Genomic DNA, 15,901 nt, shown 5'->3' on the forward strand with positions numbered 1-15,901 from the left:
GGTGGCCATTTGTACCCGGTTAAAATATATAGCTGCGTTTGGTATGTATACCCGGGTATCTCGCCGACGTATTAAAGCTTATTGGGCTCGAAGCGCCTATAATGGCCAAGTAATAGCAGTAATATCGAACTCTAGCCACCAAGACCTTTGGACAGAGTATACAATCTATTAGCAAACCGCGGTTGGTACACACAGGCAGATGCCAAGCATAAGCCCTACCCGAACAGGGACCCCAGCGCTACCGGGCTAACCCCCCCTGCAGCCTAACGCACCCACGTGATTACCCTGTAGTCCACCATTCAAGCTTGGATTGCCCAGCACCTACATCCTTGGCATCTTCTTCAATTTACCAGACATGGCAGTCACGGACGAGATCCGCCTCCGCCCAAACATAAACATAGCCACCCTCCTCGGCCGCAACAACCACACGTGGGAAAACGGCCGTCGATACCACGGGCACGCCCCCGAGTTCCCATTCCCAGATGACCAATCCTTCACGTTCGGAGCCGTCTGGGACGTCCTCGTGGACCGGAAGCCGTTCGTCGCGCCGCTGGCCCTGCCACTGCAGCGCAAGACGAAGGTCCTGAGTGTCCCTGGTCGAGACGGCGGCTGGGCGTCCATGCTATGGGATGACGAGAATGTGTACAGCAAAGCTCGATATAGCGCGGTTGAGCCGGCGTATATGCAGGGGCAGGGGCAGGAAGCGCGGGGCGGAGTACGGATGGTGCATGAGGGCTTTGAGGGTCCGTGGCCGTTTACGCGGGACGAGGCGTTCCATTTGGTGTATGTGGAGGGCTTGGGCGGGTTGATTGGGGATTATACGTGGTTCTATGGGAATGTGTTTGGGCATACGGCGCCGGGGGGGGGGGTGGAGGTGCGTGAATATGATTTGAGGTTTTTTGCGAGGGATGGGAGAGAGGTGGAGATGGGGGGGAGGTGGGATGCTGTTAGGGAGTGGCAGGGTTTGTTGAACGGGCTGGGTTTGTGGATGTTCGTGAGAGGGTTTACAAGGTATACTACCTAACCCTCTTCCTCCACTGCTGGAGATGCTAATACGGCCGTTAGATTCCCTGTAGGGAATGGAAGGACGATCCAACAACTAAGAAGACGGGAGACTACTATAACTGGGCTTTTGGGGATGCCCTGGAAGGATACTCGCTACGACTCTTCACAAAGACATTGGGCTGGTCAAGGGAAGACACGGACGATCTCCTCAGTAGGGTACGTAAGGAAATGGCCCAGGAAGACCTGAAGTTATATTCCTGTTTCTATCAGATACTTGGGAGAAAGCCGGCGGATACAGCAAGACAGGCAAAGAATCAGGAGCCCAGGAACAGGGACACGCGTGAGATGGACGAGATCGTGGCCGACTGTGGGGGTCTGTTCGCTGAGTGACCCACGAGGACAAACATGATAACAGTGGCCATGGTGCACCTACATCATAGTTATGGATAGAGAGCCCTGGAGGACCCTCGCCGGTACCGCATCTGTCAGATTTCCTGCTGCGCGGGTAGCATTACACTGGGGATAGTACCCTTGATGGCATCTTCTTGCCGGAAGAGGTGGTGACAGGCGATATTGTTAATGTCGAGACCTTCGATATTCCCAGTACGCATCCTGATTTCGCGCCACCTCCGCCGTACAGTGTTAATTAGCAAGTTCTGTGACACAGGTTGATTTCATGTACCACTGAATTGTCAAGCTTTCAGTGTCTCACAGTTGATGTTGACCAAACGAGCTAAATTACCCCTATACGCCGATTCTGAAGCCGTACATAGGGTAAAAGAAGGCCAGCGTGGTCATATGTATATATTCAATTTTGACTTGAATTCTTCCTGGCGTGACTTCTTGTGAGTTTACAGGGCGCTCAGGATACTAATTAAACAAACAAGCGGATTTAACTTTATCTAGCAAGCATACTAGGTCAATCCTGATATATTATGACAGCTGCCTCGCCAGTTGTATGTGCTTGGGTAGTTAGAACAAGTAGATATATAACTTAAAACTCTAGGGGAAAGATGCTGTAGCTTGACTCAAAGCTACCTTACTGCGAGATCCTACGCGGTGGGGGTCAGTACGCATATGATATTGCAGTACCAGGTAACAAGATAAAATCCGTGTAATTAATTATGTACTGGTCGCTGTGTCGGCCATGCGAGGTACGGTAATATCTTGTAGTAACATATACCTTGTGAGCATAAAAATCAATTGCAGTGGCAATACGCCAGTCCTTAAACTCAGGCACAGGCTTATATCTCCATGCTGGCTCACAAAAAAGGATGTGCAATTGCGCAAACTAACTTCGGGCTAGCCCGCCTGCAACTATTTGTATCCCCACTATGGATATGTGAACTGAAATTCAAGTCCACTGCTCCTACAACCCGGTCCATCAACAAGGGCCGGACCGGAACCTTGGGTACTACAAACGCAAAAGCTTTTCCATGTAGGGTTCGAACGAAGAGCCGCTTAATGAACGCGTGGAGGATGCAAACCAATAGCTCAGCTCACTATAGTGCGCCTCGAGTAAAGATTGGACCGAGAGTGAGGGGTAGAAAAAGATCACGGACCCGGGCTAAGATGTTCTTATGCAAGGCTCGAGCAGCCGAGCCAATCAGCAGGGGATGTTCTGTTTGGGTTCTCGAGGCTGGTGCTCAGCTGAGTTGGCTCAAGGCCTACAGGGGTCTCGGGGCGCGCGGTCGCTCCTTCCTCCTCTTGACGCCTGCCGTCATCTCAACCATCGTGAGCACCCAGGGAGCAAACGGCGTCTTTCATCAACTCCCTTCCCGAATCGAAGATTAAATGTCGGAGCCAAAAGCCGCTGACGAGACGGTGGACGAGAGGGTTGATGTGAGAAGATGATTGCCATAGGCTGATTCGGCCGTTGCTGACGCACTGCAGGCGGCTGACGCTCGTGAGGTTACTGGGGAAGTCAGTACAGACGATTCGAACCACCCGAAGATTGCAGACGTTGAGGGCGAAGCGGATGATGCGAACGCTGTCGAAGACTTGGACAGTGATCGAGCGGACGATATCTGGGTGCGCAGCTTAAAGCGAGCGATCGAGAATGACAGTCTCGAGGACTTGGGCCCCCTCCTGGAGACGGAAGGAGCGCTGGATAAGAAATTTGAGTCTGTTATCGCCGACGACAAAACTCCGATAGCAGGTCTGACCCCTTTTTTATTTGCGGCCGCTCTCGGACGGGTTGAAGTCGTCGATAAGCTTCTGCGTCAGGGGGTGGACGTGAATGCACAAACGACAGACTTCGGATCGAATGCATTCCACCTGGCTGCCATGTTTGGACAAGTCGATGTGATGCAGAGTCTCCTTTCCGAAGAGAACAGTGCACACCTTCTCGAGCAGCGGAGGCCCGATGGATGGAATGCTCTAATGTATGCTGCTGAGTGGGGGCAGACTGAAGCAGTCAAGCTGCTCCTCGACCGGGACGCCGCGGTGGACGTTGCAGATGAATATGGCCGAACTACGTTGCACATGGCTTGTTATCGTGGATATGAGAAGGTATTTGACTTGCTCCTCGAAAGGCTTCAGAACAAGTCTGCGGCAGATGGTTATACTTCCGCAAAGAAAGTAATCACGAAGAAAGATACATACGGGGACACGGCTCTGGACGATGCCGCCAGTCAAGGCCACACTGGCATTGTCCTCCGACTGTTAAACACGCCGACTTATTTCCCGCTTTCTCCCCTCCAAGCGGACATAGTCCGGTCAGACGATGACCACGCGGATGTCATCGCGAATGTGCTTATGGCATGGAAGCACGATGACCCATCTGATGTCGACGAAGAGGCGAAGAATGCGGCGGGATACTGGGCCATCCTGCACGGACGCAACGAGCTGATCACGAAATTTGGGCCCCCTCCCTTGAACAGGAACGGAGTTACTTGGGCGCATGTGGCTGCCCTCAGCGGGTACGAAGAGACGCTGAAGCGATTCGTCAAGAAGAGGCAACACGTTCTCAGAACGTCTCCAGGACCAACAGGGCTAACTCCGCTACATGTTGCCGTGAAGTATGGCCGCAATAAACTGGCGCAAACGCTTGTGGACATATTAGTCAAGGAAGGAACAGACAAGGCCCAAGTGCTCAACGATCTCCTGGTGAAAACAAAGGAAGGGCAAACACCCTTCGAGCTGGCGGCCCTCGGTGGGACCGAGAATCACAGGGCCATTGAAGAGTTGTTATGGGTTGAGATAGATGGCATCGTCCAATCCATCCCCGACTTTTTCAATGCGCCGGATGAGACGGCCGATCTCGTCTTGGAGCTCGCAGCTCGATTCGACAACCCTGGCAGCGAGAAGCGTCTGCACCGTCTTTTTCAAACTATGCTATCGCTATCTGAGACGTACTAGGTTGAAGCGTCCAAACTGGAGTTGCAGAATGATTGCAACGCCCTGCACTGGGCTGTTTTCTACCAGAACCCCATTATGGTCTGGTGGCTGCTGGCGAATGGGGCTTATACTCGAGAAAGCGACATCACCCGAGCTGACAGTATCAACAAAGAGATGGGAAAGGATGAAGATACCAAGGACCTCATTCAGAGACTACTCTTCGACCCTCCTCCTATTTCAAAGCGCCGACCCCCGGTGGATGACAACCACGCACCATCATTCCAATTTGGCCCGCTCTGGAAATACAAGTCCGACATCTACGAGTCCCATATTCACAAGCCCGATATTTCAGGGACGATTCTTGACTTCTACCACGGAGAGGGCAAGACGAACTTCCGGCGCAAGCGAGGCCCTCTATTGGATATCATATACAATCGTGGGCCCCAGAAGTTCATGCGATATGACGGATACCACGATCTATCCGCTCTCAAGAAGCGACTTGTCGCAAAAGAACCGGACGTAGTTCCAGGCGAACCCGATGTGTTCAAGCCCGCCACAAAAGCCATGGTGAAGGATCCCATCAAGACGGAACAGCAACAGTTGAGATGGTTCTTCATCCCAGTCAATGACGTGAGTGATTAACATAAATGTGGATGGCAGCCTCGTGCTAACAACAGGGCCTGGTAGCTTGAACTTGCAGAGGTAATGCCTGGATATCGCCTTTTGGACGCCCAAGCTAATGGCTTTCAGGAGTTGATGGTATGTATCTCGAGAGACCGAAGTATTCTAAACAAGGAGCATCGGAAATTGATCCAGTTTGTTCGGAGAAGCTGGGCTGAACTGCCGGCTGGTGGGAGGAAGTTCTACATGAGGCCCCAATGTGTGGTGAGTTGGCTTGTCAGTAGACTCAGCCTGGTGGTAACAACGAGCATGCAGAGTGAACGAAAACAGCAGCATAAGAATGGAACAACGACAAAGGACAAGGCGGCACAGAGTCGAGAAGCGACCAAAGTCGATAGTTCAGAGAAACCAAAAAGCCGCAAAGGAAGGGTTGCAATATATGTCTGTTACATTCTCTGCCGGTCCATGTGCTGGTACTAACCCAACCTGACAGATGCCGTTCCTGTCGTGGATGAAGCTGCCGGCAAAGGGGGCGAAGGAACGCCGTCAGAGCGCCCCTGTCATGGACGAGGTCACAAGAGACGACACCGCACCAGAGCATAAGCCCATGACTTTGGACCAATACTATTACGTCTCTCTTGACAATACAAGAGAGCGGGACCAAGACCAGGTGTTGGAACGGTACATTGGCGAAGAAAAGAAACGGCGCAAGCAAAGACGGCAAGACCATCTTGCGAATGGCAGCCCAAAGGATGAATCCAGCAGTGACAATCTTCCTGAAAAGGAGTTCAACGAGTTGGTAGACAAGACAGCGGAGCAGATCCTGGTGGTCCACCAGCTCTGGCTCTGGAGGCTCGACGGCGGTATGCATCCCTGCTCTTGCCAGTGGCAGTGGCTAACATGTGTAGAAACCATCATCACCAGCACGAGTGAAGAGCCAGACGGCTCAGACAATACTTTCATGCAGCACATGGTCAACGCCTTGAACCACCAGGGCAAGAACTCGCCCACCTCGGACGGCTCTTTGATAGAGCTGATCGTCAACACGGCCGTCGGGATGTTCCTAAGGAAAAACATTACAATCATGGACACGCGGAAATCACCCCTGGAGGTTTTTCGAGATTCGATCCGAGTCGTGGTAAGCTATCATACTCATGATTGACATGCAGGTACTGAGGTAGGCTATAGCGTGATAAAGAGGCGAAACTCTTCGAAAGGTTCAAAGAGTCACTCACTTGTGGTCATCAAGGCTACCACGGAGGCGACAGTACATCTACTGCGAGAAGCCATACAGACCAACAGACTCCAAGGAACAGGTTCCCGCGTGTTCAAAAAGCAGGTTCCTCAGGCATGTCTGTGATATCACCCACTCCAAACCACAAAGGGCCCGGGGAAGCGCAGGAAGGTAACGACTCAACGTCCACCGCGACCAGCCACGCAGACGAGAAGGAAAATATCTACTACAACATCGACCCCGAAACAACGCTGCTGAAGGAGATCAAGGATATCTGTGACGAGCTCAATATTCTCAAGAACCTGGCTGAGGATCAAGAGGACGTATGGAGGCAAGTGTGCAAACTGGAAGGGAGCACCCAGACACCCGGGACGCCGTCGGCGTATATCACGCCCAAGGACATCAAAGACGAAATCACGGAAATGGTCAAAGAGGCCGAAGCCGTGCAGATGACCATCAACTCCCTGCTCAACTTGAAACAGAAACAGGCGAACCTGGAGGAGGCAAAGTCTGCCCGTGAGCAGGCTCAAGCTACGGCGAAGCAGACCGACACCATCATGGTCTTCACGATTGTAACGATTGTCTTTGTGAGTGACTATGGCCAACATTGTCAATAACTTCACAGACTTCTAACAGTACTCGCTGTGTTGCATGGATATAGCTCCCCCTCTCCTTCCTGACTAGTCTTTTTGCTCTGAATATCAGCAACTTCCCCCACAAAGGCGACGAAGTGCTGTACCAGGGGTGGTGGATATTTCCAATTCTTTGTAAGTAATATACCCGATTACCCAGCCCGGAAGGGTAGCGGAAGAACTCTGCACCTGCTAACATAGGGCAATTCTGTTCCAGTCGGCGTCTCGGTCATCGTCTCGGGATTCTTCATGGTCGTCGCGTTCAAGGCAAGCGATCTGAAAGAATATCTGGGCTTGGGACCTGAGTCTGAGGACGGCACTGCGAAGAAGAGTCTCCGGTGGTCGGTGCGAATGCCTTCGTTTAGACAGCGCGGGACACCTGCTGCTGCTGATAATCATGAAGCAGATTCGGAGGATTCGCGGAGTGGTGACAAGAAGGGGTGGTTCGGGAAGTATCCTTGAAGGCCGGGTATACTTGGATATGCTTGACCAGACTATATACATACTAGGTAACTTTCTCACGCACAGGCTCTCAGATAGATATAATGGCTTCTGTCTTTGGCATTTTGATCAGACTACTCAAATAGCTCCTCTCAAGATGAGTTAAAATTGTTGTTACTGACATGGGGTATGGTAGTATATTTCCGAGTCCGGGGTTCCTCGATAAGAACGAAGACAACGTGATGTATATTCTGGAAGCATACCCGCATGCGCACTTCCACAAGTCACAAGAAGCCACAAAGCCCGGTCGGTGGTATGTGGCTTGAATGTTCCAGAGGAGAAGCAAGCCCTGCAGAACGCCCCCAGCCCTACGGATGGACCACTGAGTCGTCTCAAAGTCCGACTTCGTACAAACCGTGCTACTAAACAGTCATGCATCACAGACTATAGAGTAAGGTAATAGGCAGAGATCATGGTAGCTGCAATTGACGCGCAAATGAACAGCAGAACGCAGCCGGCACGAGATCAAGGAACTCATCTGCCGTGAGCACGAATAAAGGCCAACTTTTCCAACAATCTGCCAGCATCTACACAAAAACTCTGCTCGTCCGGCCCCCAAGCCCGGTTCTTCTACAAAGTTCTGAACGACTCGCACACCGGCATCGTCAATCGAGCCAGATGCGACTCATGTTCCCGTCTCTGCAATGGCCCCAAGCAAGATAGGGAATGGCCCCGCTAGTTCGCAGGCAGAAGCTGACCAAGAGATGAGTAGACGGTTCTATACCGATCCAGATTAGATGAGTACAGATCCAGATCAGATGAGTCCAGGACTCCAGGCTGCAGCGACTATTTGTCATGCCCCACTGCGTCCAGAGAACGGCACGACAACCACGTGGATTCTAATCGCAGATTAACTTCGATTGCCACGAGGTTGACGCTTGGCTGGATCTCATTACGTACTAGAACTATACGGAGTGCTGAATGTCATGTACTAGCTAGGCTTGCTGTTTGTTCTGCTTCTCTCTCATGCCCTGTCTTGGCTGTTTTTGTATGGCTCTCCCCACCGTGCTATGGTCACAGAATGTCTTGACTGCAGTGTCTGACAGCCAGACAGCCGTGTACACGAGGCAGCAGGCGTTTCATGCGCGATTTCCACGAACTCCTGACTCGAGCGCCGCCGTGGGAGTCTGACTCGCCTAGCGCCTGTACCTCAAGCCACCACGTGGTGAGATTTGCTCCACTGCTGTGAAGGACATCTGCCATTCTAATTGGTGCATACACATGCCGTCCCATGGAATCGGTCTAGAAGCTGAAATCTGCGTCTCCCCCGAGGATGAACCGGCGCCTCAGATCCCCGGGCCTTACCCCAACCGGTATAAAGCCGCCATCCCTCCTTCCCATCGTCTCTCATCATCGGATTCATCGCCATTCTTCTCTCCTTCCACAGATCCTCCCGCTCCTCCACCATGGGCTTCATCCGAGCCACCTTCAGCACGGCCGCCGCCATGCTGGGCGCCGCCCGCGCCTGCGGCTGCACGCCCACCGTCCACCTCGACCAGGGCACCGTCAAGGGCTTCACCCAGAACGACACGAACGTCTACCTGGGCATCCCCTTCGCCGAGTCCACCGCCGGCCAGAACCGCTGGAAGGCGCCCGTCGCCCTGACCTCGTTCCCCGGCGGGAGCGTCGATGCGACCGCGTACGGCCCGTCCTGCGCGCAGGCCATGTCCGGCAACGCCATCACCGCGCAGAGCGAGGACTGCCTGAACCTGAACATCTGGACGCCGCAGCAGGGCGCCAAGGGCCTGCCGGTCTTTGTGTACATCTACGGCGGTGCGATGGTCACGGGCGGCAGCAGCAATTCCCAGTGGCAGGGGTTCAACTTTGCGCGCAAGGACGTGGTCTATGTCAACTTCAACTACCGCGAGAGTCTGTATGCGTCGCCGAATGCGCCGGAGCTTGAAGGGCAGAGCCAGAACTTTGGTATTATGGACGTTGAGATGGCGGTGCAGTGGGTGTATGATAACATCGAGGGTATGCCACCACCTGCACCATCCCAGTAACCCTACAATCCGAAGACACCTGCTAATACCATGGTACTGTCCAGCCTTCGGCGGAGACAAGTCGCGCATCGTCCTGGGCGGCCACTCGTCCGGCGGCGTGCACGTCGACCACTACCTCTGGAACCACCCCTCGACCTTCCTCGCCGGCGCCATCGAGATGTCCGCCAACGCCCAGTCCGGACCCGCCATCACCCCCTCAGGCGTCGGCCTCAAGCAGGTCGTGCAGGACATGCTCGACGCCGGCGTCTCCCTCGCCTGCACCGCCGACGACTACACCCTCGACTGCCTGCGCGCCGCCGACACCTACGCCTTCCAAACATCCTACTTCAACTCCACCTCCAACACCTGGTTCTCGCCTGTCATCGACGGCTTCACCCGCTTCGCCAGCTACGCCGACCGCTTCGCCGCCGGCAACTACCCCACCTCCCTCCCCCTGATCGTCGGCAACTCCGACAAGGAAGGCGCGCTGTTCGGCTACGTCTACGGGTCCGAGGACACCGACTTCGCCAAATGGATCGCCACCTTCGACGCGGACATCGCCTTCGTCCCATCCGACGAGCTGCTCTCCGCTTACAATGAAGCCGACTACTCCTCCGTCTCCCAAATGAGCGGCGCCTCCTACGGCGACGCCCGCTTCTTCTGCGCAACCGACTACCTCCTCGACATCCGCGCCGCGTCCCAACCAACCTGGATCTACCGCTGGTTCGGACAGTACGACAACGTCCTGCCGATCCCGAACCTGGGCCCCAGCCACGGCTCCGAGGTGCCCTTCTTCCACGGCGGCGAGGAGTGCTTCTCCGGGATTTCCGGCGTCACTGCCGACGAGCAGCTGCTCGCCGATTACATGAATGATTGGTTTGTGGCGTGGATCAAGGATCCTTCCGCTGGGCCGGGATGGGAGCAGGCGGTCCCTACTGATGGGCCTCTTGCGCGTCTGGGTGTTCCCGGGGATGAGGAGGCCGTTGTTATGAGTACCACGGGTCAGTATAATGCGCGGTGCCAGAAGACGTTTAAGCCGAATTACCCTGCCTACCCGAAGGTGCTGAACCCGGTGGAGTTGGCGGCTAGCTCTTAGTCCCGCTCTCACTGTCACTGTTACTGCCACTGCCACTGCGGTTGTGTGGTTGGCTGGCTACCTGGCTGACCGGAGGCTCGGACGTTCTTTCTTTTTCTTTCTTCTTCCTGTATTTGTTCTTTAGACCTTCTTCACCCTTTACTTGCTACATACCTGTATAATAATAATGCATAGAGGCCCGTGGGTGGGTCGGACTGGCGTTTGATGTATATATCCATGTGTACTTTGTATATAATGTTTTCATTGCATCCTACATATACATCCATACATCCGATATCCGATATCATTTATCTTCGCTTCCTGGCTTGTTTGTTTGGATAGTATACCGACGGAGACAAGCTGCCTTGTAATGTGTCGCCTTGCATCTCAAAGAGACCTGGAGGTGCAATGTGCCTCTCTCAGGTCTGTTTGTCTGCCCCGCCATGGCTCGAATCATGGAGAATCAGCCCCGTTAGGAGTTGCCATGGGCGTTTGTTTGCTTGGTTGGTAGGGTGTTCGTTATAGTCCTTCCCCGGGACCCTTAGGGGCATCCCGCCTGGTTCTCTTTTTAATTCCTCAAACTAGGGTTCATGGTTTGGTATTCTACTACACCGGCGATTCGATATGGTGGATATATATCTGCGATAGTACAATGCATCCTACCATGCATGGTACAGTTATTTGTAGAGAAGCTAAGAATGGATCCCATATCTTTACCTTGGGTAGAAATGGATCGATCTGCAGGTGCCGTTCCCTATGCATTTAAAGTATTTGATACCCGGTTGACAAATGGTGAGTCTTGCATGTGGTCATGAGTTCGGTATGGCAGACCAAGTTTACAATAGAACGAACCATCCATGATTTACGTGCATACGGGCATACATCTATAGGTAGGTAGGTAGGGAGGTAGGTAGGTATGTATGTACCGCACGGTGCTCACAAAGCAAAGCCAAGCTAGGCCTCGATAGAGGTATCAACACACACAGCTGATCTTGGATCTGGTTCTGAATCGGATCTGAGATAGGGTACCGAATCCGAACCATGGGATCAATTCTAATCCCTTCTCTGCAGGTCGGGTGCCTTCAAAGAGTCAAGACAACCCGGCCAATTGATCTTTAAATATTAGATAAGGGTGAATTCGAGCCCTCCAGTGAATTACACGTGCACGGTTCTTCACCTCTTCAACTCTTTGATAAGTCTCGATATGCTTCTAGAATCTAGCCAGCCCAGATGAACGCGAGGAACGCGAGGAACGCAAAGCCAAGCTACCATTTGACTTTAGCGAAAATGCTGTATGTGGCGCGGAGTATTTATGTTAGAGTTCACCACAGACACAGCTAACCAGGTCCGGCACCCTCCGAGCCGCGTAGTGCAAGTCAAATGGCTAGGTCCCGGAGTGATGCTCGTTCAAAGTATATTTGATGTGGATATTTTTAGCCTGAGTCGCCAAGGCCACGCTGGGCTGTGCTGGTGCTGCTGCTTCCAAGTAAGACCGCGAGAGCGTGGCCCCGGCCGTGAAGTCGAACGTGCCCGGAGTCGGACCGTGGTGAATCTGTTGGGCAAAGACCAGGGGAATAAAACCTAGAAACGACCTGAATCGAGATCTGGACTCCTAGACTTAAATTGGTCCAAGTGTCCGTGTCCCAGCCAATGCCCGGGGCCCAGTCCCAATAATAATACCACCCTGATCCACGCCGACTCGCCGAGCATCAGGCAAGAGCCGAGAGAACTCAGAAATCTGAGTAAGAGCCAGCGCATGACTCGCTCGGCCATGGCATGACGCTGGCAACCTTGAACCACGTAACCGAGTCGATAGTTTGCAGCCACAAAGGCTCTTGAGTCAAGAATGCTGGTGCTAGTCAGGTACGCAGAATTTTGCGTTCTCCCCGTCAAGCTCGGGCGTTCTGGAGCACAATGCTCTAGTTGAGTTCGACCAGGCCGACTCGCCGATATTGAATTTGATTGATGTTGTGAGTGGAGGGGAGGGTTCGGCCGAGTCGGTCTCGCTTGTTGCTGCCTACTCATAGTACCATTAGGGTATTCTATTTTACCTAGGCAAGATATGAGCCGAGGTGCTGTTCAGAAAACGTATCTTGCCGGGAAGAGTCTTTGCGTTCTGCAGGACGCAGATTCAGGTTCGGATATACTTCCGTGGGATTTTCATCCCTGCTAGTCTACAACTCTAAGTCTCGGAGTCTGGTATCCTGCCCACCGAATACGGGGTAGGCTTTGCCCAGCGCACCGGGGCCGAACCGGCTCTCTGGGCTGCTTGGCCTGCTTGGCTGCATCTCTGTAGTAGGTAGGTAGAGCGGCCCACCCATTACCGAAATCCCACCCACTAACAAAATCACTTTTTAAAGACAACACCAAAATTGTTATCTCACAAGTTTATATCTTAATAATATAAATATAATAATATTATAATAATTTAAGCTATGTTAAATAGCTATAAATTTACTTTATTTAATAGTATATTTTTTTTTATTTAAATTAATTATATGGCGGGATTATTAAAAATCTTATTAGGGTAATTTTTTTAGCTAGTTTTAATTAAATTTTTAACCTTAATTAATTATAGGTTCGCGTTATTTAATAAATTTTAGCACTAGTTAAATAAAGGCGCTTTATAAAGCCTAAAGTTATTATAAATAGGTGTATTAAGGCTTTATAAAAAGCCTTTATAATACTTTATATAAAACTAAGGGGGGTTTATAAAACTCTTAAAGTTATTATTTAATTAAAAGTCCGGGAATTTATATTTAACTAGTAAATTATTATATTTATAGTAGCTAGGGTAACTAGGCGTTTTAATAGCTAAAGTTAAGGGTATTTAACTTGCAGGAGTTAAGTTTATATAGCTATTTTATAATATTAAAAATAAAGGTAAAAAAGGCCTGTTTTAACTCCGCAGGGGTGTTAAAGGCATAGCAAGAATAAAAAATAATAAAAAAATAAATAAAGCTCCTAACAGCCAGGCTTTTTTAATAAATTACTTAAAAAGTTTGGCCTTTTATTTAGCCTTATATTTTACTACTATTTTTATAGCCCTTTTTTACTTAGCCTTATTTTTAATAATTTTTTTAAGGCGCCTTTTTTTATTTTTAACAGCCTTATTAATTTTTCTTTTTTTATTTTTAGCAGCCTTTAGGCATTTCTTCTTATTATTAACTGCTTTTTTAGCCTTTTAATCCGCCTTTTTAGCCTTCTTGTTAGTAATTTTTTTAAGGTACTTTTTTTTTATTCTTAACAGCCTTCTTAGCGCGTTTTTTATTTTTTTTAATAGCCTTTAAGCAGCACCACTTCTTTGCCTTTTTTTTATATTTTTTTTTTTTCTTATATTTATTAGCCTTTTTATATTTTTTTTTTTTAACGCGCTTAAGCGCCGCGGTAACCTTTTTTTTTTTTTTTTTTATTTTACTTAAACCTTAATAATATTTACACGCTTAAAAACATAGCCAAGGCGTAAGAATTTACATTACTTAATCTTTTTTTTACTAAGCTTTTTTTAGTATTAAAGGCTATTTTAAAACTAATAGCCGTGGTTATAAATTAGGAAAAGATTATAATTTTTAGCCTTTTATTAATTTATAATTTTATTTATAATATAGGCCTGCGTTGCGGGGGAACTTATAAGTAATATACTAAGCTAGTATATTATATTTTTATAATTATTTAAAGGCTGCTTATATTAAAAGTTAGGTATAAAGTTAGGTATAAAGTTAGCGGGTATTATAATTTTTTAATTAAGCCACTTTTATTTTTTTTTTCTGCCTAATCCTAGCTTTATTATATATAATTTTTAGCTTAATTAGCTAGATCCCCGCAGTCTTAAAAGTAAATTAAATATTATTTATAAATATAGCCTTTTTCCTGGCCTTTTAAAAAATTTTTAAGAACTTTTATTAAGTAATATTATATTAGTTAATTTATAACTTTTAATATATTTTTTAAGTATACTAGGTAAATAAAGGGCTAAATATACTAATATTAAGTAGTTAAAAAAAATAAGTAATATAAAAAGGTAAATAAACTAGTATAATGCCATAATCCCAGTAAGTAAAAAAAAATTTAAAGTTAATATAAAATATATGGTTATTAAATAGCAAGATGCATAAAAAAGATTTAATATATTTATTATATTAAGTATAAATAACGCAAGAACTCTGTAAAATAAAAATATTATATAATTAGTTAAGGGCTAGCTTTAAAATATTATATTTTTTTTAAATTATAAAAAGCGCCTTTTTATTTAAAGTAAATATTATTAGCTAGTTTAAATTAACTTCCTTGCCTTTAAAAATAATTATTAAAAATAAATACCGGCTAAAAGGTAAGTAATACTTAATAATAAATATTTAGTTATTATCTTAAGAACTAACTATAGTAAATTCTTTGTGGTTTTTTATAAACTATATAAAAAAAATTACATGCTAATAGCTAGAAAAAATACTATATATAAAGCCTTTTTTATTTATATTTTATATATTTTTATAATTAACTTTGTATTTAGCCTTAACGCGTTTAAATAGCTTAATAAAATACTTAAGGATCTTAAAATTAGCCTAGTAAAAATACTTATATTTTAGCTTTTTATTTTATATAATAATAAACTTTTTATTTTTTTACAGGAAGGCTTTATGTGAAAACCTTGAGTAGGCTAACCAGGTACAAAACAAAGTACTAAGAGGGCTATTTAATAAGGGATTAATATTAAGTCTTAAGGCCTAGGATATATAAAAACTAATTCTTAGCTAATTATTCTTTGCTAGGGTGTTAGCCTTAAATATACCATTAAAATAATGGTAATATTATTGCTGCGTGTTGGATTAATATTACTATAACTTTTATTTTATTAATTTTCTTATTTTATTAGGGCTTGGCACCCGTGGGTGTAATAACTTAGCCCTTTTTTAATTAAAATTAACCTAATTTTTAAATAGCTTTAATTTTTATAATAAATATATTTTACTATTATTTTACTTTGGTTTCGCGTCCGATTGTCTGGTTTTTTTATTTAAAATAGTTTATTATTAAATGCGGGGTTATTTTAAGGCTTAAAATAATGTTTTTTTATTAATGTTTTACTTTTAAATAGCTTTACTTTTAGTGGCTGGGATAGTTATTTTAGTAAATAATAAAAGTTTTAAGTTACTCTTTATTAATTTAAGTATTAATAAATTATAAATAAGCAGTGTTTTATAAATAATAAAAAGGTTAATATAATTATTATAATGCTATGTTATTAGTATTATATAGGTAATTAAATATAAAAAAATAAATTTTTATTTGCTTCCCGGTCTCTTTTTCTCTTCTTAACTTTTTTAATTTTTTTATTTTATTTTTTTGGTTTCCTTATTTTATTTTTTAAAATTTAATATTTTGTTTTTTTATTTTTTTACTAGCTATTTAATTTTATAGCTCTTATAATAAGGTTTAAAATCTATTCCCCTTTTTTACTAAAGACTATTATTACTACCACTAAAAATAGTAACGGGAACAGCAAAGGTTCCTT

General features: G+C 46.9%; 3 protein-coding genes across 3 annotated transcripts; all 3 read left to right on the top strand.

Annotated features, from left to right (window-relative positions):
- Window positions 1–355: 355 nt before the first annotated feature.
- Window positions 356–1,395, top strand: DSM5745_02525 (uncharacterized protein; the record flags this gene model as incomplete). Its single annotated transcript, XM_026744541.1, has 3 exons — window positions 356–874; window positions 1,066–1,221; window positions 1,276–1,395. 3 exons carry the CDS (start codon window positions 356–358, stop codon window positions 1,393–1,395), a joined length of 795 nt encoding a protein of 264 aa, XP_026607704.1.
- Window positions 1,396–2,799: 1,404 nt separating this feature from the next.
- On the top strand, window positions 2,800–7,293 carry DSM5745_02526 (uncharacterized protein; the record flags this gene model as incomplete). The annotated part of the gene is made up of 11 exons (XM_026744542.1): window positions 2,800–2,847; window positions 2,899–4,315; window positions 4,373–4,974; window positions 5,032–5,103; window positions 5,161–5,229; window positions 5,281–5,406; window positions 5,459–5,828; window positions 5,874–6,103; window positions 6,154–6,786; window positions 6,861–6,966; window positions 7,049–7,293. 11 exons carry the CDS (start codon window positions 2,800–2,802, stop codon window positions 7,291–7,293), a joined length of 3,918 nt encoding a protein of 1,305 aa, XP_026607705.1.
- A 1,445-nt stretch (window positions 7,294–8,738) lies between these two features.
- DSM5745_02527 (Carboxylic ester hydrolase) lies at window positions 8,739–10,410 on the top strand (the record flags this gene model as incomplete). Its single annotated transcript, XM_026744543.1, has 2 exons — window positions 8,739–9,306; window positions 9,380–10,410. The coding sequence occupies 2 exons, from the start codon at window positions 8,739–8,741 to the stop codon at window positions 10,408–10,410; spliced, it is 1,599 nt and encodes a 532-aa protein (XP_026607706.1).
- Window positions 10,411–15,901: the final 5,491 nt, after the last annotated feature.

This window comes from Aspergillus mulundensis (genome assembly GCF_003369625.1).
Source record: "Aspergillus mulundensis strain DSM 5745 chromosome Unknown scaffold_1, whole genome shotgun sequence".
Lineage (NCBI taxonomy): Eukaryota > Fungi > Ascomycota > Eurotiomycetes > Eurotiales > Aspergillaceae > Aspergillus > Aspergillus mulundensis.